The 23,324-nt window shown below is 37.4% G+C and overlaps 1 protein-coding gene across 1 annotated transcript in view; it reads left to right on the top strand.

Moving 5' to 3' along the window:
* The window catches only part of NBAS (NBAS subunit of NRZ tethering complex), a 335,202-nt gene that overhangs the window by 139,336 nt on the left and 172,542 nt on the right, over positions 1–23,324 (top strand). The window contains exons 24-28 of the mRNA XM_068975288.1: positions 3,848–4,033; positions 4,636–4,809; positions 10,046–10,179; positions 18,142–18,204; positions 20,206–20,328. Of these exons, the coding sequence (XP_068831389.1) occupies positions 3,848–4,033; positions 4,636–4,809; positions 10,046–10,179; positions 18,142–18,204; positions 20,206–20,328 (680 nt within the window). The remainder of the gene's footprint in view (positions 1–3,847; positions 4,034–4,635; positions 4,810–10,045; positions 10,180–18,141; positions 18,205–20,205; positions 20,329–23,324) is intronic.

The following is a 23,324-nucleotide window of genomic DNA, read 5'->3' as shown; positions in this document are numbered from 1 at the left end:
AAATGCATATTCTGAGTTAAAGAAGCCAGTCTGAAAAGGCTGCATACTATTTGATACTGGTTGTGTGACTTTCTGGAAAAGGCAAAATGATGGAGGCAGTAAAAAGTTCACTGCTTGCCAGAGGTTGGTGGTGGAGGGATGAATAGACAAAACACAGAAGATTTTCAAGGCAGTGAAAATACTCTCTACGTTACCATAATGATGGGTATCTGGCATACATTTGTCCGAATCCACAGAAAGGAAACACCAAGGGTGAACCCTCATGTAAACCCTCATGTGAACGCTGAGTGATAATAGTGTATGAGTATACGTTCATTGACTGTAACACGCTTCCATGGTGGGGAATATCAATGCAGGAGGCTGTGTATGTGTGAGGGCAGGGTTAATGTGGGCTGTCTCTGTACTTCTGCTCATTTTTGCTGTCAACTTACAACTGCTCTAAACCATGAAGTCTATTAAAAACAAAAGCGGAAAAAAAATAGCAGTTTCTGAAATATAAAATTTTGAAGTCTAATTATAATTTCTAGACCTCTTGATTTCTGTTTTAGTGATTAAGAATAATTATAAAGAGAAGAAAGTGATTTGGTGTTGCTTTATTTAGTTGGCTGTGTAGTTTTCTTTCATCCTTTTAGTTATTTAGAAATGCTCATAATTGAGATACTGTTCTTTAGTTTTGTTTTATGTATCGATGTTTCATGTGGTTTGTGCTATAATTGAAGTGGTATCTGACACAGTTTTATCTTTTTCATTTTTAGAGATTTAATTGATATAGGACTACTTCTTCCTTTGTGCCTATTTGGCTTTTGAAAACTTTGTTTGTTGGTTTACGAAAACGTGTACATTTAGTGGTGACATTTATCTAGTAAGGCCTTGTGGTATAATTACGTGGTATAATTATGTAAGTTGTAGTAGATCCTGCTTTAAGGTGTCAATAATTTGATTTTCAAACATTTTTACTTTGGTAAATATTTTAGAAAGCAACCAATTCAGAGTTAATATTAGAAACCCAGATCTGGATCACAGAATGGGTTAGTTTCAGGTTGCTGATGTGCTGCACGTTCAAGCCTGTCAAAGTTGTGCTTGAACAAAGTTGCATTGTGTGCATCAGGTTTCTTCACACCTTCTGAGATTTTCTGAGTATTTTTTTTAAAATTGATATATAGGTAGATGTGGCCTTTCTCACATTAAATGTGCTTTTGTTGGGGTATTGCCAGATCCCTTCTCTTTTGCCTTATGCCTTCTCTATCGGTCGTTTTCCCCCTTATGTTTATTTGCACCACTCTTTTCAGTTGAACATGCAGTTCTTCTTCTTCTTCTTCTTCTCGTTTTTAAACTTCCATATCTGTCAACTCCTGAGTCTTAGAAGGGCTTTGGGTGGATCTGTAATACTGCTTGGAGCTTTTTCTCTGTACTGTGACTGTTTCCTCTCTCCTTTTTTCGCTCTTTTCTCTCACCAATGCATCCCTCATTATTTTCAGCAATGACTGTGCTTTGTATTTCATGGAGAAAGTTGAGAAATTATTTGCGTTTGCCCTACTCTTTCCAGCTTTCTCAGAGGAAGAGGTCCCTCTTCTTTCATTCTCTGGAACTTCTTTCCTCCCCTGTCCTCTAGGGTCTACACTCCCCACTCGCTGCTCAGGATTGTACCAGCATTCATTTTCTCTCTCTGTCCTCTTATCTTCAACCTCTGGTCTATTACCCACCTTCTCCCCCTGACCTTTTTTAAACATAAAGTTCAAGTCATTACTATTTTGTATGTATATATTCTTCCTGGCTTCTGTTTTAGCTGTCTTCTTTCCATCACAGCTCGACTTAGACACAGCCGCTCTGCTCCTGGTAATCACTTGCTCAGTGTTTGCTCCTCATTTCCCTGGTGTTGGCTGCTCCTGCCACACCATGGAAATACCATCAGTAAGGCCCCCTGTTAGCCTTTTAATGGCAGATGCCCTTCATTTGTTGTTCAGCATCATTGTCCTTTGACACCACTGCCCCTTCTTCCCTGCGTTGTCTTCCCTTTAGGCTTCTGTGATATCATTTCACTCTCTTCTGTGTCTTTGTATGAGCCATTCACAGTCCTCTCCTCCATGTGGCTCAGGGTCTTTGACTTGTCCCTTAAATATTGCTGTCCCCTGGGGGCTATTTTTGTCAGTAGTGGAGAGTCTTCTGATGCTAGAATCACTGTTCTCCTAACTAGTTTTCTTATTTCGGTCCAGTCCATTTCTAGTTCATTCATATTTCACTTGTCATTAATTCAATAAACACTTACTGAATATTCTTTCCAAAGTATAGGCCTGTTTATGACATGCTTCGGTCAAAAATCCTTCAGATTTGCATTTCAAGATAAACTGCAAACTCCTTAGCTTAACAAATGATGTTCTTTTTTACCCGACTCTTCCCAGCTACTCTAGCCTTGTTTTTCATCCTTCGCTTCATACCTTTTCTCTTTTTTTCAGTTTATGAAACTGATTGTGCTTCCACAACACTCATGCATCTCTCCCTTTCATGCTGATCTCCTGCCCTTCTTCTTTCTTCACTAACTAATATCCACTGATTCTTTAAAACTCATTTTAAGTGGTCTCTCCTCTGGGAGGCTTTATGACTCTCAGGGTGGGCTGCATGCCCTCTTCTTTGAGATCCCAGACAGCCTCACTCCACTTCAGTCATTAATTTACCAGATTGTGTTTCCCTATGAGATGGAGATATCTTTGAAAGAAGAGACCTCATCTTACTCAGTTTTATGTTCCTAACATTTAGAATGGTACTCAGTTCCTAGTAGGTCCTCAGTAAATAATCGTTATCCTAGGAGTAAAAGAGTAAGTAAGGAGCAGTGTAGGGCACTATGGGTTAAGGCAGCATTAGATGATTTTGCTGTCAACGAGAATATGTCATTTTATAAATCTGATTAGGTGATGGGAGTGAAATTGCTGTATGTTGAGCATCTATAGGACAACTGTTCTTTGTCTTGCTCTAAGAAGGTCTAAATAGTTGTATGCTGCTACTGCTAAGTCGTTTTAGTCGTGTTCGACTCTGTGTGACCCCATAGACGGCAGCCCACCAGGCTCTGCCGTTCCTGGGATTCTCCAGGCAAGAATGCTGGAGTGGTCATTCATCAAGTATTTATTGAATGTCATCTATATGGGTGGCGTTGTGAAAGAAGAGGTACTGAACAGGAATATGGAAGCAAAACGTTCTTTTGAGGGTAGAATGGCCTAATGAACACAGATTAATTTCACATTAATCTGTGAATTGGTGGTGGTTTAGTCACTAAGTTGTATCTGACTCTTGTGACTCTTATGGACTGTAGCCTGCCAGGCTCCTCTGTACATGGGATTTCCCAGGCAAGAATATTGGAGTGGGTTGTCAATTCGTTTTCCAGGGAGTCTTCCCCACCCAGGGATCAAACTTGTATCTCCTGCAGGCAGACTCTTTAGCACTGACGCACCAGGGGAAGCCCATTATCACTTTTTGTTAATATCTATGGTTCCCCCGCCCCGCCGCCACCGCCCCCTCTCCCCCCACCACCAAGCTTGTTAATGTTTTGAGAACTAAGTAGGCAAATACATGTAAAACAGCTCTGAAAACTGTAATGCTCTCTGAATTGAAGATGATTGTCTTTTATTTTTATTTTCAGTATTTCTTGCAGATTATTTGATTGTGTTGAAGCAGTTTGGTGCTAGTATGTTTTGTAAAGAAGTCTAATGTTTTTGTACTAAATAAGAATATTAGTGATAATGTGATTTTATATAAAATAACTGTAAGAGTTAGATTCTATACTGGAGCTTTTACTTTAGAAAATATGTGAAAGAAAGACATAAAACTCAGACTTACTGTCTCCTTTCCCTTTTAGGTTGACTGTGCATTGTCGCTTATTCGACTTGGAATGGAGCGGAATATTCCTGGCTTGCTGATTTTCTGTGATAATTTGGTTACTCTGGAAGCATTGGTTTATGAAGCTGGGTGTGATTTAACCCTAACCTTGAAAGAACTGCAGCAGATGAAAGACATTGAAAAACTAAGATTATTGATGAATAGTGTAGGTTTGATTTTAAAAGCTTCTTTTTCAAGTGTTCCCTGTGTACTTTGATGAATGTGTATCTCAAAGCCAAAAGATGTAGTAGCCGTCAAACCAGAGAACTTAGTCAATAAAGGAAGGCTTCTTGACTTAAAAAAAAAATAAAATTAAAATTTATGAATAAATTCCTGAAGGCATCCGAAACCTTTTTGGCTGTTTTTGTACCTTCTTTGCCCTTCATTCACGCTTATCTATAAATGACTGTCCCCCTTCCCCCCCGCCGCCCAGCTAGGCATATTTAAAGTAGCTGTCATTCTAGTAATCCTGTTTCTAAATCTGTCATTATGCTGGGCTTGGGCTGTGAGGGCCCTCCAGTGTGTTCATGGCACTAAGGAGATGAGCTACAATGCTCTTGCTGTTGGCTCTGCCAGCCCCAGACAGCAGGTGATTCTCCTGCTGCCTCTTGGGTCCTTATGAGGCATGAACTGGAGTGTCTGTTTGGGAAAGTGTTGGCTTTCATTGTTTGTGAGTCTGGTTATCTTTGATCTTTATGACTTGTCTGTTATTACCAGGTTTTAATATTTAACTTAACATGTGTGTGTTTTGGTGAAATGCATTTTCAGTGTTCTGAGGACAAGTATGTGACAAGTGCCTACCAGTGGATGGTTCCCTTTCTTCATCGCTGTGAGAAGCAGTCTCCTGGAGTGGCTAATGAGCTGCTAAAGGAATATTTAGTAACTCTAGCAAAAGGGGACTTAAAGTTACCCCTGAAGATATTTCAGCATTCCAAGCCTGATGTAAGTAGAAATGTCTTCAAAATCTCTGTACATTTTCCCCTTAAGAATTATGTTTTATTTACAAAATTTGTAATACTCGGCCTTGCAAGGAATTTCTCTTCAAACCAGAAGAAGTGGTTGTCATTTTATTCTTTAAAAATGTTTTATAAATTGAGTCCAAAAATATTTTGAAAGTTCATCAAATGATGTTTATCTTGATTGATATACTCGACGTGTATTGACTTTCTACTATATTGTGGAAAAGGCATTACCAAAAAGTCTTTATAGTTAAAAGATAATGAATTCTTACCATAGGCAGGCATTTTTCAAGTATTAATTTATTTAATCTTTGTAATAATCCTAGGAAGTAGATATGTTTATTATATTAATATTACAGGAAAATAAAATTATGATATAGAGTGGTTAGGCAGTTGCCCAAAGTCAAGGTAAGGAGAGGAACTTAGGTTCAAACATAAATTTTCTAATTTCCCAGATATGTTCTTAACTCTTGTGCTTTACTGTAATACCAATGGAAGAAGAAAAGATTTCTGCCCTTGAAGACCTTCAAAATATTTATTAAGTTCTTTAGGATCTCATAAGGAGATCTTTTGATTATTCTAAGATAACTCTACATTTGCTTAAGACTGACCTACCTGTCTGTCTAGCTGTGTATCTGTCTTTCTATAGGGCTCACATACTTGTTCAGATTCACTGGTGGTAAGTTGTTTTCTTAAACGAAGCATACTTTTGTAATATAAATAACCTCTTAATTTAGCCATGAATAAAATATGCTGTTTCAAGGGATTAGTGGCTCCTTTTCCATTGGAGGGACTCAAGCAGAATGGCATAGTCCTTTGAGACACTAACTTTGTAGTGAGAGTTAAAGCCTCAGGTTGTGGTTTGAGCAGAAGCCCTTGAAGGCCTCCTCCAGTCCTAAATTCTAATTGGATGTTCTTCTTGTACTGCCTTTGTTAGCAATCTGAAGTCCTCTAAGGTGTATGGTGATAGACCAGTGTAATAAAGACAGAAAGGAAAGCATTGCTTACTTAAGCTCACGCAGTTTTTGGTTTCTGGAAGGCTTGTTTGTCAGAAATGTCTCCGTTTATTGACTATTTAAAGTTTTCCGTCTTCTCATAAGCACCTTCCACTTAGTATTCTGATTTTAAGTTTGGGGTGGCGTACTGTGAGCCAAGGGTGGGTTGCTTATGACAGCAGAATGCTATGTGAGAAGCAGGACGGATTGAATATGAATGTTTTATGAGGAAGAAAGAAGTGACTTTAAATTCTTTCCAATAATCTTGTTTGTGATCCTTCTTCTTTACAGAGTCTTGTAAATCCTTTGTATATAGTCAGCTTTTTGTTGTTTTTACTTGGCGATTTAGCATGTGCCTTTTGAATAAAACATATAGCCATTTGTTTTTGTTGAAATTTGTCAACATCAAAGCAGAGAACAGTGGTGTTTGCTGGGCTCTTCCTTTCCCGTCTGCTCTGGCTCTGTTTCTGTCAGCGTTATCTTTCTGTAATGCAAATTTGTTCATGTCACGATCTGTGCGCAGTCTCTGGTGACCTATCATTGTCCGCAGGGTAAATGTTGGGCTGTGGTAAGTGGTGTAGAAAGTTCTTTGGGGTCTACTGTTCGTCTGCCTCTTCGGCCTCATTTCCCTCCACGAAGGCACTCGTTTACTCACACTACTCAGCTTTTCACTCTGTCAGGTTCTTTCATGTCTTTTTATGTTCTTTGAGGATGTTTCCTTTGCTTGGGATAATCAAGCCCCTTTCCATCACTTAGAGCTTCCCCAGTGACTCAGATAGTAAAGAATCCGCCTGCAATGCAGGAGACCTGGGTACAATCCCTGGGACGGGAAGATCCCCTGGAGGAGAGCATGGCAACCCTCTCCAGTATTCTTGCCTGGAGAATCCCATGGACAGGGGAGCCTGGCGGGCTGTAGTCCGTGGGGTCACAAAGAGTCAAGCACGACTAAGTGACTAACACTTTCGCTTCTTTTGATTATAAATCCCTACTACAGTCAAGATCCCGTTGTCATTTATCCAGTGATTCTGATGGAAAATCAGTGTTATGTACAAGTAATTTCCACTCTTGTTTTGCTGTGCCCCCACGTTTCTCATATGGGGATTGAGCTATTTCAGGTTTCAAAGAGACTGGCATATTTCCAGTTCTCCAGTACTCATAGGGTCTGACTCTTTGGGGTCCAGAGTAGAACACTGGATACTTCTTGGCCCTTCTTGAACATCCAAGACTGTATCCCAGCAGTGGGGACACAGCGATTGTCTGCTTAACGGTATAAACTCTCAGCTGCAGTTTTGTGCTGGGCTTGGACTCACACTCCTTAGGAAGTTGAAAAGTGCCTCTGGGCCTGTGCTGTTCAGTATGGTGGCCACTAGCCATGTATGGTTATGTAAATTAAAATGGAAAACTCCGTTACTCAGTCCCACTAGTTTTTTATGCTATTTGCAGTATTTTATAATTACAAACCCAGCTACAATGTCCATATTTATTTTGTGTTGTTGTCATATCTATATCTTCAGGGTATATTCCTACAAGGGGATCCTGGGGTCTAAGGGTTAGGTTGTGTTGGTATTACTGCATTTCTTTTCAGATAGGTTATTCCGATTTACATTTCCACCAGCAATGTATGAGCATGGCTCTTTCTCCATAACTTTGCAGACAGAATATGTTGTCATATTTAAAAAATTTTTGCCACCACGATGGGTGAAAAATGGCATTTCAGTGTTGTTTTAATTTGTACTTCTCTGAATATGTGTGGATTTGATAATTTTTTCTTGTGCTTGAAAGGCATTGTCATTTTTGTGAATTGTCCATTCCTACCTTTTTTCTGTTGCTCAGTCTTTTTTCCAGTTTTCACTTGGATTTTTGTCTCTTTGTGCCTTAACTTTTAGAAATTCATGTGTATTAGTGTAATTGGTTATTTTTCTGTGGCTTCTACTGAGAAAATACCCCTCACCTAGTTGGTAGGTTATCTTTTGACTTTGTTTATGGTATATTATGTCATGCAAATTTTTTACAGTTCCTTTTACGTAAAATAAGAATAAAACCAGTACTGACTTTACAGGATTGTTTTGAGGATTTGTGAATTAATGCACATAAGGCACTTAGAAACATTACCTGGCACACAATAGTGCTTCCCTGGTGGTTCAGATGGTAAAGAATCTGCCCACAATGCAGGAGACCTGTTCAATCCCTGGGTTGGGAAGATCCTCTGGAGGAGAGCATGGCAACCCACTCCTGTATTCTGGCCTGGAGAATTCCATGGACAGAGGAGCCTGGCGGGCTACCTCCATGGGGTCGCAAAGAGTCAGACACGACTAAACGACTAAGCATACCACAGGCACACAATAAGAAAATGAGAAAAGTTAGCTACTTACGTTAATTTTTACTGATGCTTTTACTGTGCCCTGTGTTGCCCCTATTTCACCAGTTTGTCACTTTAAAACCTTAGGTTACTTACTCTTTGTCAAATGATGATGTCAAATTAGTGATCTATTTTGTAATACCTTGAAGAAGTATATATGTATATAAATCCTGTAGCCCAACTACTTTAGAAAACTGTACTTCCCTGGTAACCTCATTGTTTCTTCTTTCCATCCTTTTCTTCTATTCATCTGTTGATATGATTTTTCTACTGAGAAAATACCCCTTTTTGGCAGCTTCTCTTTTTGTTTTTTTTTTTTTTTTTGAGTTTCTACTAAAGTGTTGAAAAGCAGTAGATCTTTATTATGGAAATCATCTTAATCTTATTTTGTTGTTGTAAAGGGCTCTAAGAAAATACTTTCAGTCTTCTGTTTTGGAGGCAATAATATAAGCATTTTACTTGATTAATTTATTTAATTCTCACACAGTGCTATTCAGTTCAGTTTAGTCGCTCACTCATGTCCGACTCTTTGGGACCCCATGAATCGCAGCATGCCAGGCCTCCCTGTTCATCACCATCTCCTGGAGTTCACCCAGATTCACGTCCATCGAGTCCATAATGCCATCCAGCCATCTCATCCTCGGTCATCCCCTTCTCCTCCTGCCCCCCAATCCCTCCCAGTATCAGAGTTTTTTCTAGTGAGTCAACTCTTCTCATGAGATGGCCAAAGTACTGGAGTTTCAGCTTCAGCATCATTCCTTCCAAAGAAATCCCAGGGTTGATCTCCTTCAGAATGGACTGGTTGGATCTCCTTGCAGTCCAAGGGACTCTCAAGAGTCTTCTCCAGCACCACAGTTCAAATGCATCAATTCTTCGTCGCTCAGCCTTCTTCACAGTCCAACTCTCACATCCATACATGACCGCTGGAAAAACCATAGCCTTGACTAGATGGACCTTAGTCAGCAAAGTAATGTTTTTGCTTTTGAATATGCTATCTAGGTTGGTCATAATTTTCCTTCCAAGGAGTAAGCATCTTTTAATTTCATGGCTGCAATCACCATCTGCAGTGATTTTGGAGCCCCCCAAAATAAAGTCTGACAGTGTTTCCACTGTTTCCCCATCTATTTCCCAGTGCTATTAGGAAAATGTTAATATCCCAGTTTTATAGATGAGAAAGGGCTTCCCTAGTGGCTCAGATGGTAAAGAATCTGCCTGCAATACAAAAAAAGGCACAAATCTATTACTTTTATATCCCAGAAAACACTCTAAGAATGGCCCTTGCCCTTTGTGGCTTGCAATGGGAAAGAGATCCTAAATAACCATCTTTCTGCATCAGAAATATGGAGTATGTTTTGGGATATGAATATTATCACATTACAGTGTGACTTCTTTTGAAGAAAATGTCAGTACTGTTGAGTTAAATGACTAATACTTAATGCATACTGAAAAATAGCAAGTTTGAACATCTCTGAATATTAGTTAAGGAATTTTATGTACTTTTTTAAATTGAAACATAAAATTTGGCTTTAGGGTTAGAAATGTTGTTTTTAATGAATTGCCTTTTTAATTCACTATGTTTCTTCTGTCTACTTTATCTTAAATGGGTCATAAATTAAAGAATCTGTTTTCAGCAGATGCAAGGCTTATGGGTACAAATTGTCTTTTCTTGCTGATTCTGTAATTAAAATGCAATTTCATTTGGAGTTATTAAAGACCCCAAAAGTCTGTAAGCTAAAAAAAGCCATGATTTGTTTCTGCAGCTGATTAATTGCACTATTTAATATTCTCTTGACAGTGGTACTGGTATATGGCAAAACTGAATGTAAATCTATTGACATTTCACACAACATGCTTTATTTCTCTAGTTGCAGCAAAAAATCATTCCTGATCAGGACCAACTAATGGCAATAGCACTAGAATGCATCTATAGCTGTGAACGAAATGACCAGCTTGCTCTTTGCTATGACATATTAGAATGTCTGCCACAAAGAGGATATGGGTAAGAATCCACAGTGTCCCATTTTTGTGGTTGTGTCTTTTTACTCTAACAGTTAAAATGAAAATGTTTCTTCTCTGAATGTTCATTACAGAGAATTTGGGGAATATAACATAAATAAAGAAGAAAATGAAATCACATGCAAACCTGTTGCTTCAAAATAAACACTTTTCTAATAGTGTATGAGAAGTCTCTATAATTTTGTCAACCTTGATAATTATCCTTTAAAAAATAAACAGTATCACTATCACCACAACAAGAAGCACTTTAAGTGGATAGACAATAGTGTGTCTTTGTTTTAAAATGTGTTTCTAATTAATCTTTTCCCATGTTTTTGTGCTAGCTGTATTTCTTCTGTGAATTGTTTGTTCTTGGCCCTTGCCCTGAATAAAACTCATAAGTAATAATGTGTGAATATACATACCTCATTTTCTTTACATTTTATATTTTATTGAGATATAATTAGCATTCATCACCATGTAAGTTTAAGGTTTAAGCGTAGTTACATATGTTGTGAAATGATTACACATTTAAAATAAAAACTTTTTTTCCTTATGATGAGAACTTTTAGGATTTACTCTGTTAGTAACTTTGCAATACAACATACTTCAGTGTTAGCTATAGTCATCATGTTATATGTTACATCCCTAGTACGTATTTATCTTATAACTGAGAGTTTGTACCTTTTGACCACCTTTATTCAGTTTCCCTTCTGGTAACCACAAATCTGACCTCTTTTTTGGATATGTTTTTTTGTATGATACCTCCTATAAGTGGGATCATACAGTATTTGTTTTTCTCTGTCCAACATATTTCACTTTGCATAAAGCCCTCAAGGTCCTTCCATAAATGGGTAACTTCCTTCTTTTTTATGGCTGAATAGTATTCTATCATGTGTGTGTATATCACATTTTCTTTATTCTTTCCCTATATCCTTCGATGGGTACTTAGATTGTTTCTCTATCTTGGGAATTGTAAAACATGCTGCAATGAACATGGGGTACAAATATCTCTTTGATATAGTGATTTGATTTTATTCAGATATATAACCAGAAGTGAAATTGCTAGATCATATGGTAGTGCTATTTTTAATTTTTTGAGGAATGAATATACATAACTTTTAAACTGGGCTTATGTTTAAGTAGAAATTGACATAACATTCTTTTGGATCATTTTGGTGTATGCAAATCAGATTTTTATTTTCTCTTTAATTATATTATATATTATTATATCATTAATATCTTTAATATAATATATTAATTATATCATTAATTATATATTATTATATCATTCCTTTAATTATACTTTTAAAATGTAGTATATATTATAAATTTCATATCTGGAGAAGTTAAGAAAAGCCCATGGAAAGGCACTGAATGGAAAATTAGTGGGCCTGTCTCTATGCCTTTGTGATGACAGCTGAATCACTTCTGTGGACATCAGTTTCCTCACTTGCAGAATCAGCTATTTAGACTAGAAGTCCTCCTCATGCTCTGTTTCTTTTTCTCCCACCTCTTTCTTCTTTGCTGTCTTTTCTTTCCAAGGAAATATTTGTTTGTGTGTGTGTGTGTAATGAATGATGAAAGTCACTGATTTTGCAACCCATTGTGAAATAATTGTTTCATGTAATCTTTCAGTTCAGTTCAGTCACTCAGTCGTATCTGACTCTTTGCGACCGCATGCACTTCCAGGTGTCAGGCTTCCCTGTCCATCACCAACTCCTGGAGCCTGCTCAAACTCATGTTCATTGTGTCGGTGATGTCATCCAACCATCTCATCCTCCGTTGTCCCCTTCTCCTCCCACCTTCAATCTTTACCAGCATCAGGGTCTTTTCCAATGAGTCGGTTCTTTGCATCAGGTGGCCAGAGTATTGGAGTTTCAGCATCAGCATCAGTCCTTCCAGTGAATATTCAGAACTTATTTCCTATAGGATTGACTGGTTGGATCTCCTTGCAGTCCAAGGGACTCTCAAGAGTCTTCTCCAACACCACAGTTCAAAAGCATCAATTCTTTGGTGCTCAGCTTTCTTTTTGGTCCAACTCTCACATCCATACATGACTACTGCTGGAAAAACCATAGCCTTGACTAAATGGACCTTTGTTGGCAAAGTAATGTCTCTGCTTTTTAATATGCTGTCTAGGTTGATCATAGCTTTTCTTCCAGGGAGTAAGAGTCTTTTAATTTCATGGCTGCAGTGATTTTGGAGCCCAAAATAAGTTTCTCACTGTTGCCATTGTTTCCCCATCTATTTGCCATGAAGTGATGGGATCTGATGCCATGATCTTTGTTTTCTGAATGTTGAGTTTTAAGCCAACTTTTTCACTCTCCTCTTTCGCTTTCATCAAGAGGCTCTTTAGTTCCTCTTCACTTTCTGCCATAAAGCAGAAAGTCTGGTGTCATCTTTAATAGTACTGAAATCACATGAAAAATTGATGGGGAAGGAATACTCACGTAGTAACAAAGTATTACCTTTAGCAAATATTTTATACTTTATTTTGTAATTTCATAAGGGAAATTTATAGAGTTCAAGTCTGACTATTGTCACGTTTGATCAAGTTATCAGAAATGGCATCACTTAGAGTCAGATAGCCTGGTGGTATGTGCCTCCTCGTGAGAAGCAGTATGAAGTAAAATTATTTACCCTGAATCTAATCAGTACTTTAAGCTGGACTTCTAGTTTACAGTAAATGTAGGGAATAGGAGAAAAAGTTAACACCTTGATGAAAAAAACAGATAAATATAGACTGAGATGTTCTAGAAGTCAGGTTGTCTTCAGTTTGAAAAGTCTGTTTCGTGAATAAAAACAGATTGGTGCGGGTGAGGGGGAGCTATTCTGAAATTAAGGTGTCCAAGGGAACATAATCCCCTCCTAATCTTTAACCATAAAATAATGTTATGTACTAATTAAAATGAGGGTACTGGGTGACTTGTAATAGACAAGCAAGTGTGGGCTTCTCTCCTTCCCCATCCTTGGATACCTGTCTTCATAGATCATGTTTTTTTTTTTTTTTCTCAACTTTGCCTGTGTCCTTTAAAATATAATACTCATATTGTTTACTGATTTTCCAACTTCAGATGATTATTGACTTTGTTTTATGGAAGCTTACCCTGCCCCCGTACCTACTTCTCCTAACCATTTTCTCAGTGTAGTTGAAGAGGTATTTTTATCATTGTGATTATGTATATACTGTTTACACAGAGCTAGTTATGATTGCATTTCCTTTTTATGCATTTTTTTTCTTGGATTGAATAATTTCCTTGTCATTGTTTCCATTTATTTCCCTCACTCTTCTGACAGAAGTGTAAAACTCCTTTTCAAGGTCAAAAATACCTAGTAATCTTTCCTGTCTCTTTTCACACTCTCTCTTACTTCAGAGAAACATCTTAGAATTGTCTTTTCTTTTCCTCTGATATGGCTTAATTCTTTACTCTGCTGCACATTGGTCATCTCTCCTCTGTTGTTATGTTGCATTTCTGGGGTTATTATCTTCTCCTTTCTTTACTTATTCCCTCACTTTGATAGAACACAGTCTTGAATAGCTTCTTGTCAAATATCACATAGAGGCATTCTTATTTTAAGACTGTTCCTTGTCAGAAAAATATCATAGTTGCATCCTTACACTTGGAAGGCTTGGCTTGCATGGAAATCTGGGTTAATGATCCTTTTGCTTACGAGTTTTGGAGGCATCAATGTTGGCGAGAAGTCCAGGGCCATTGTATGGCTTTTTTCCTCCTCTTTTGGATCCTTCAGTACCTACCCTTCATCTCTAATGTTCTGAAATATCATAAGGATGTATTTTATTGTGAATCTAGGTTTATCATTATAGTGTGTTCCAACCTGGAGACTCATGTCCTTCAGCCTATTCTTTCTTATATTTTTTTCCTGTTATGTTTCTTTGATTAGTTTATTTGCATGCCCTTCTCTTTTTTGCACATTTTAAATTTACTGCTTTTTTTGTTATTTTTTCCCTACATTTTGATCTTTCATTATATGGTCTGGGAAATTTCTGCAATTTTATCTTCTAATCCTTACTTTGAATTTTAAATTTTGTTTTGGCTTTCTTAAATTCCAAGAATTTTTCCTTATTCACTTTAAAACAAAATAATATCCTACTCTTTTTTTCACAGATGCATAAACCCCCTTCTGTACACCCTGCCTTACCCTTATCCCACCATGATCTTTGCTTTTTCATATTTTGTTTGTTTGTATCTCTGCTTTTACTGCGAGATCCTTTCTTCCATGTCTAATGATTCTTGACCATTAATTGATATTTAATATGTAATAATTGCTATCTTATTGGATAATATCTGATTGCATGCCTTGTGACAAGCTGAAGGCTTTTCATTCTAGGGGTCCTTAGGAAATTGCCTTATTTTGTGAGCAGCTAGATTGTCAGTCTTGTTTTAGTTTTGATTTCTGGAGGGTAGGGTAGGTAATCTTACATTCTATCTATTGTGTTACAGAAATGTTGGGTGGTTCGTAGATCCTGATTGTTGATCTCTTTTCATTAAGAGTTGAAGTACTGACCCCAAGAAGGAATCAAGGCAAATAGCCTTGTTCCTGATAAAGCTAAATGGAGACTGTACTAGTGGTTAATACTTCCCTTCCTCAGTCCAGGTTTAGGGAATCTTCATATAGAAAGAACTGGAGAAGAAAATGACAATCCACTCCAGTGTTCTTGCCTGGAGAATCCCAGGGACGGGGGAGTCTGGTGGGCTTCTGTCTGTGGGGTCGCACAGAGTCAGACATGACTGAAACGACTTAGCAGCAGCAGCAGCATATAGAAAGAAAAGGTGTAATCACTGGGAGGACTCAGCATCTGTTTATTACCGAAAACTGTACTGATGGGACCACAGGCTCCTTCACATCTTTGGTGAAGAGAGCAGGTCTACCTCTGGGGACCATGGGGGTTCAGTAGGCAGCACAGGGCTGGTAATGTGGATTGTCTTAACAATTTTTTAGCAAAATATTATTCACTTAAGTTCAGTTGCTCAGTCATGTCCAACTCTTTGCGACCCCATGAATTGCAGCATGCCAGGCCTCCCTGTCCATCACCAGCTCCCGGAGTTCACTCAGACTTAGGTCCATCAAGTCAGTGATGCCATCCAGCCATCTCATCCTCTGTCATCCCCTTCTCCTCCTGCTCCCAATCCCTCCCAGCATCAGAGTTTTTTCCAATGAATCAACTCTTCACATGAGATGGCCAAAGTATTGGAATTTCAGCTTTAGCATCATTCCTTCCAAAGAAATCCCAGGGTTGATCTCCTTCAGAATGGACTGGTTGGATCTCCTTGCAGTCCAAGGGACTCTCAAGAGTCTTCTCCAACACCACAGTTCAAAAGCATCAATTCTTCGGCGCTCAGCCTTCTTCACTGTCCAACTCTCACATCCGTACATGACCACTGGAAAAGCCATAGCCTTGACTAGATGGACCTTTGTTGGCAAAGTAATATCTCTGCTTTTGAATATACTATTTAGGTTGGTCATAATTTTCCTTCCAGGGAGTAAGCGTCTTTTAATTTCATGGCTGCAGTCACCATCATATTACTCAGACATAAAAAGGAACACACTTGAGTCAGTTCTGATGAGGTGGATGAACCTAGAACCTATTATACAGAATGGAGTGAGTCAAAAAGAGAAACATAAATATCATATTCTAACACATACTTGGAATCTAGAAAAATGGTTCTGAAGAATTTATTTACAGGGCAGCAGTGGAGAAACATGGAGAATAGACTTATGGACATGGGGAGAGGGGAGGAGAGGGTGAAATGTATGGAAAGAGTAATATGGAAACTTACATTGCCATATGTAAAATAGATAGCCAAGGGGAATTTGCTGTATGGCTCAGGAAACTCAAGCAGAAGCTCAGGGGCTGTGTATCAACCTAGATGGGTGGGATGGGGAGGGAGATGGGAGGGAGGTTCCAAAGGGAGGGGATTGATGTATACCTATGGCTGATTCATGTTGAGGTTTGACAGAATACAACAAAATTCTGTAAAGTAATTATCCTTCAATTAAAAAAAAAAAGAATCCACCCACAATGTGGGAGACCTGGGTTTGATCCCTGGGTTGTGAAGATTCCCTGGAGAAGGGAAAGGCTACCCACTCCAGTATTCTGGCCTTGAGAATTTTATGGACTGTATAGTCCAGGGGTTCACAATGAGTTGAACACAACTGAACAACTTTCAGTTTCACTGTAATGAAGGGATGAGTGTATTTGTTTTCAGAGAGTGTGTAGGCTAAGAAATGCCTTGTGTGTGTGTGTGTGTGTGTGTGTGTGTCCAGAAGCTTTTTTCCAACTTCAGATTAATGGTTTCTGATCTAACAGACTTTAAAAAATTATTTTGGTAAACAGGCACAAAAAGCATGATACTCTTCTGTTGTTCCATTTATTTCTTAATGATTGTATTTCATTATTGTAATTTTCTAAATAATTTCAATTATAAATTAGTCTAGCATTAAAGTATAGGCCTTCAGAATATTTACTCTGGTTCTTCTTGCTCCTAGTGCCAAGTTTGTTAGTTTACATTCTCTTAGTGATTAGTTGTTTATTTTCAGTGATTAAATGGTTTTGTTTACCAAATGGTTAACCATATATTTATTCACTATTTAGGATATTAGATTCTTGTGTGTCTTACCTAGACTGCACATTCCACCTGACTGAAAAAATTCTTTAGTCATTATGTTCTTGAATGTCATTCACAAAGGAAGAACATTGAATTCTGAAAATCAATGACAAACATTTATTGTAGAGCTACAAAATGATAATTTAAGAATATTGTTTCTGAATGAGTGTGTTAATTGAAGACAAATGATCTTTTGTTTTTGAAGGACTTTTAGTGGAATATACCCTAATTTATCACTCCAGTCCAAGGCTGAAAACTCAGTTTAAAAAGATAGTATAATCTTTGTAAATTGCATGAAATAATTGCCACATAGATTTAGACCAGGACAAATTGACAGATTTTAAAATAGTGAGGCTTTGGTGTTCAAGGTAGGTCACTTTTAATTTTCCAAGGCCAGATGAGATTTTTATTTTTTCTTATCAGATCATAAGATCTTGCTGGAATTCAGCCAGATCATTGGTTGGAAGGCATCAGAGTGTACTGGGTACAGTTGTTCTCAGTTGAGAGCTGTCCCTACAAGGTTGGGACACAGAGTTGCAGAGGGTGGCTGGGGGCTTTATAGTGGTTGTTTAACTTTTCTGCCGTATTCCTTTCACTTGCATGTGTGTTGTACTGAAGTAAGTCCATCCTGCCAGCCGTGTTTTTATTAATTTATGATCTTTTTCATGGTGATGTTGCTCCTAGTCTGCCATCTGATTTTTTCCTGAGAGAGAGTTTGCTTGTTATCTCAACTCCCTGGTAGGAGTTATCTATATGATGACTATGTACTTCTCCTTCACTTTAAAATATTATGGTGGAGTCAGTGTGAATGATGAGATGTAATAGACCCTTGAGTATATAGAATCCTAATGGGCATGTCCTGTGAGTCACAGGTGGTGTAGACAGGACCAGGACAAAGCCACTGTGCAGGGCCTTGGCTCCCAATCTATTTTATTGTTAAAAAAAAAACCCATAAATAAATAAATGATAGCTTTATTCTGTATCGCTTCTTTAAAGAAAGACTACAGTTGATTTATAATTCTTTTTTGCTTTTCATCAGAACTGAACTAAAAATCTTTAGGAAAATAGTTACCCATGTCTCACTAATCTTTAATAGAAAATACGTTCTGTTCTAGTATTTTTTATCTTAATCTCTTTTGAGTTATGAAAGATGCTGAATGAGTGTAGGAGATGAGACTGACATTTTTACTTGGACAGTATGACACACTTTTATGTATTAATGTCCAAGGGAAACATCAGTTTTTTGTTTGTTTGTTTTTAAACTTGAGTTTGGTATTTTAGGTAAAAAGCTACTCCTAAAACCTAATTTAAATTCTTTTTTCTTTATCCTTCAGTCAAAAAACAGAGGTTACCACAGCGCTTCATGACATGGTAGACCAACTGGAGCACATTCTCAGGTGAGAAAACTGAGTCTGGTTCTATGCTGATGAAAGACATCTGTCCAAGAAATGTTACATTAAATATGCCCAGTGGTCATTTCTACTTTGGTCTCATATTTGTTTGATTCTCCTAGGAGTGAATGAATCTCATACTAGCTTATCTCAGCAGAATGCTACAGTAGTGGAAACCTGAACTTTGAAGACTAGTAGAAGTGTGTTCACATCTAGGTGTTGTCACTTAGCAGCTGTGTGACCTTTGAGCCTATGGTTTTCTTAGCTGTAATACCTATAATACCTAACAATGAGATATGAAATTAATATTATATTAAGGGCTCCCCTTGTGGCTAGGGCGGTAAAGACCCCACCTGCAATGCGGGAGACCTGGGTTCGATCCCTGGATTGGGAAGATCTCCTGGAGAAGAGAAAGACTACCCACTCCAGTATTCTGGCCTGGAGAGTTCCAGACCCTGGGGTCGCAGAGAGTGGGACATGACTTAGTGACTTTCACTTTCACTTTAAGCTTTTAAAGTACCTCACACTTAGTGGGTAAATAAGAAATATTAGTTTCTTCAGCAGTTGCTACTTGTACCAGCAAACAGTGTTTATTTTGCCCCTTAGTTTCCTTTTTTGGGGTATACTACATTTGATTGAATATTTGGATTATAGTAGTAACTAGCAATATTCTTTACTGTGAAAATGAAATATTAAGCTCTTTTGGAGACTGAAAATCTCCAAGTTGCTATTCAGAAAGTGTAATATTGTTTACTAGTGTTCATTTTTATGTTTATATATAATATGCTTGTATGTAAGTTTTAAATATTTACATAAAATTAAACTTTAGGAGTAATAAACTTTGCTCTTCCAATTGTGGAAATTATAAATAATAACATCACTTGATAATATAAGTGTAAGTATTTGGAATCTACTAATTTGATGTCTCTCTCCTCCCCACAGCCTCTCTGAAAAATTGAGCATAGTTTGAACAAAACTTAATTTGTTAAGTCAATATAGATTCATTCCTTACAAATCTACATGGTTTCCTTTATTTCCCTAATGAAGTGGGAAGGAGCTTTCCCAAAGAGATACAGTATAATAAACAATGTACTTCATAAAAAGTTATTACTGCATGATAAACATTATTTATTTCACCACATGTTCCTGGATGTAACCATGAATTGTGTTCATAGTCAAATTATGCTCTCAGTACCTCAGGCAAACAGTAGCACCCTGTAGGTTTCTGGATGATTCAGAAGTCTTTCACTGTTCACCTTAATTTACTAACCTCTTAAAAGGAAAGCTTTTCATTCTTGTTCTGGTTTTGCCTCATAGCCATTAATAGCTGATAAATGTTTAGTGTGTATAATGTCAGGTGACATGACCCATTAAACTTAGCTTTATGCAGAGTTACTGAATGTTATCTGACCTTTAATTCATAATGTGAGATTTGGTGAGAACAAGGTGTGTGTACAGTGCTGATGATTATGGAATAAGATATCCTAAGAAGATCCATATAAGAACAGGAATCTTATTTATTTGTTTATAGAATGGATTCCTGAGGAAGATTGAGCCTTGTGGTGTTTCTGTGGTTTTCCAACTCTAAAATCCTTTGCTTATTGCTTTTCTAGCAGCCTTGCCTATAACAAAATACTAGGGTTGTTAAGAGTTAAAGCTGGGTATTGCAATGATAGATTTGGCTTATTTTGCTGACTTAATGCTTTTAGAGTACAGCAAAATTGTGAAAAAGATTTTGAGATAAGGATATGCCAGGGTTTTAAAAAAATGTTAACTTATCCCAAGAATATTGTAATAAAAGTCAGTAGGGGAAATAAAATTTGGTATATAGTTATTAGGTTTTCTTTGGCTAAGAATTAATGTAATGTGTAAAATTGGGTCATTCTCTGTGCTACTTTTTTATTTTTTTTTAAGTACTTAAACCTAAGTGCTACTTGTATGTTCAGCGTTCTTAGAGCTGTTTTGTTTGGTAGCAAAGCATATTTAAAAGTTCTTTTTTACTTACAGTGTGTCAGAGATTTTGGAGAAACATGGACTTGAGAAGCCAATTTCCTATGTTAAAAATACTCAGTCTAGCTCAGAAGAGGCACGCAAGCTGATGGTTAGGCTGACTAGGCACACCGGTCGAAAGTGAGTAATAAACAGAATTAATTGATAATTGTGCATGATTAGAAACAAGTACTGCATTTTTGTTTTTTTTTCTTTTTCTGACTTCATTGGGTTATAATTGACCAATAATAAATTGCACATATAAAGTATAGAAACTGATAAGTTTTGATCCACGTGTGAAGAAAGCTGAGCGCCAAAGAATTGATGCCTTTGAACTGTGGTGTTGGAGAAGACTCTTGAGAGTCCCTTGGACTGTAAGGAGATCCAACCAGTCAATCCTATAGGAGATCAGTCCTGAATATTCATTGGAAGGACTGATGCTGAGGCTGAAACTCCAATACTTCGGCCACGTCATGCGAAGAGTTGACTCACTGGAAAAGACCCTGATGCTGGGAGGGATTGGGGGCAGGAGGAGAAGGGGACGACAGAGGATCAGATGGCTGGATGGCATCACCAACTCGATGCACATGAGTTTGGGTGGACTCTGGGAGTTGTTGATGGACAGGGAGGCCTGGCGTGCTGCGATTGATGGGGTCACAAAGAGTTGGACACGACTGAGCAACTGAACTGAACTTAGCTGATGTACCTGTGAAACCTTCACCTCATCAAAATAATGTACCTAACCATCACCCCTGAAGGCTTTCTTTTGCTCATTTATAATCCCATTCCTCCTCCTGCTTCTCCCCATCACACCCCCATTCCTTGCCCAGGCTATCACTGATCTATTTTCTGTCTCTGTATCTTATTTTGCATTTCCTAGAATTTGATGTAAATGGAGTCATAGCAGTATGCTTTTTGTCTGGCTTCTTTCAGTCAGCATAATTATTTTGTGATTCATCCATGTTGTATCATGGATCCATAGTTTATTCCATTTTATTGGCTGACTACTATTCCACTGGTGAATTTACTGCACTTTGTGGATCTTTTCTACTTGTTGATGGACATTTGGTTTATTTTGAGTTTTACCTTGTACAAATATAGCTGCTATGAATACTCGTGCACAAGTCTATGTATGGACATGTGCTTTCATTTCCTTTGGATAAATCCATGAGAGTTGAATGGCAGGATCATATCAATAGATGGATGATTAACTTTTGGAAAAACTGTCTTCCAAAGCATTTGTAATTGTTTTTTTTTTTTTTTTTAATCAGCCTTTTAGGAGAAGTCCATCCTTGTCAATACTTGATATGGTCAGTCTTTTTAAGTTTATTTTAATAGGTATTAATATGTTGTGGTATCTAATTTTTGTTTAAATTGCTTTATCCAAAGAGTAATAACATTGAGCATCTATTTATGTGATTATTTGCCATCATTGTTATCTTCTTAGATCATTTTAAAACTGAGCTTTTGTTTCTTTACTGATTTTGAGTTTTCTTGTATACTCGGGATACGAGTTCTTTTTTATATATATGCTTTTGCAGAAATTTTCTCCTATCTGTCTTATCTTTTCATTTTCATACCTGTCTTTTGAAGTACAGATTTTATACATTTTGATAAGATCCTATTTATCAGCTTGTTCTTTGTTGATTGTGGTTTTGATATCATGTTATGAAACGTTTGCCACAAAGATTTCCTCTTGCCATTTGTAGTAAAATTTTTAGTTTTTCCTTTTGCAGTCAGATTCATGGCCCATTTTGAGAGTTCATTTTTGTTTATCATTCACAATATAAATTTTTTTTTAATACCTAAATATTCCAGCATCATTTGTTGAAAAGACTATCCTTTCTGTACTGTATTGCTTTTGCATCTTTGTTGACTATCAGTCATCCATGTAATGGGGGCCTATTTTGGAATTCTTTATTTTGATCCATTAATCTATCTATTTGTCTATCTTCTAATAATAATAACCATACTATGTTAATTGTTATAGATCTGTAGTAAGTCTGAAAATTATTGTAAATTTATAGGAATGCTTAAAACTTTCTCCTCATCTCTTTTTGGACAGTTTATTATAGTTATTGATTTATGTGCCTTATATTTCCCTTGAAATCATCAGCTTATCCAGGGGAAGTGTTACAGTCACTGTACATGTAATTTGGAATCTTATGTATCACTGGCCATCTCTCAGTTTTTAAATGAGTAATTTAGAAGATTCTGATAATTTAAGTCTTAAGATTTCTTTACAGCTGTAAACAGTTGGTCAGGATTTCCCACCATGTTGGCTCTACTCTAGAACCCACTCTTCAATAAGAAAGCGTTGGTGCTGCTGCTAGATTACCTGCTGTCTGTCCATTGCATCTCTCAAGTGCTTTTGAAATCTTTGAAGTTAGTTTCTACTTATGGCATTCTACTTACTGAGAATATGTAAGAGAGCAGGGCCTCTTTCTTCAAGGTAGTCAACTTGAAATGAGTCTTAATTATTTCATGTATGCTACCACGGCTTGACGTTTAACAACTATAGAATTTTCTTACGCATATCCTAAATGGTGGCAGGTTTCACTGACTGTGTCACCAATGAAGTTTTACCATCTTGAATGCTGTAGTATTTTCTCTCTGGAAAATAACACATGCCTTCATTCCAAAGTGGTAACTCATACGTCATGTTTGTATTCAGGTATCTCTGTCAATTTTCAAACCTCTTGTTATAGTGCCTCCAAGTTCTACTCTTGGTTCTTATTTACTGCATGCATTCTGAAAAGACCATTGGAAATAATGTCTTATAATTTGTTTTAATTAGAACCTGTACTTACAACTAGCCATGTGTGAGCAAGCATCAATACCATCTGTCCCGTGTTGCTGGTTTCCAGAAGAACAGCTGGGCATGAGAATTTGAATTCTACTAGACAGTGCCCAGGTCTGGTTTTACGAAGCTTGTGCAAGATGGACACTCAATTTTTCAAACATTTTGCTACTTTTTTTGCCTGCAAGCCAAATGTGAAAGAGCCCTTATTTTTTGAAGTCCACCCAAAGAGTTCACATACCAATGTCTAGCTAAGGGAAGCACTTCAGGGATTATCCTTGAAGACTTGCGACTATGTCAGCTTGTTTTATGTATTTGTACGCTGGAAAAGAATGTG

This window comes from Capricornis sumatraensis, chromosome 1 (assembly GCF_032405125.1).
Source record: "Capricornis sumatraensis isolate serow.1 chromosome 1, serow.2, whole genome shotgun sequence".
NCBI lineage: Eukaryota > Metazoa > Chordata > Mammalia > Artiodactyla > Bovidae > Capricornis > Capricornis sumatraensis.
The sequence above is the reverse complement of the archived record's forward strand: the minus strand, read 5'-3'. Positions and strand labels throughout refer to the sequence as shown.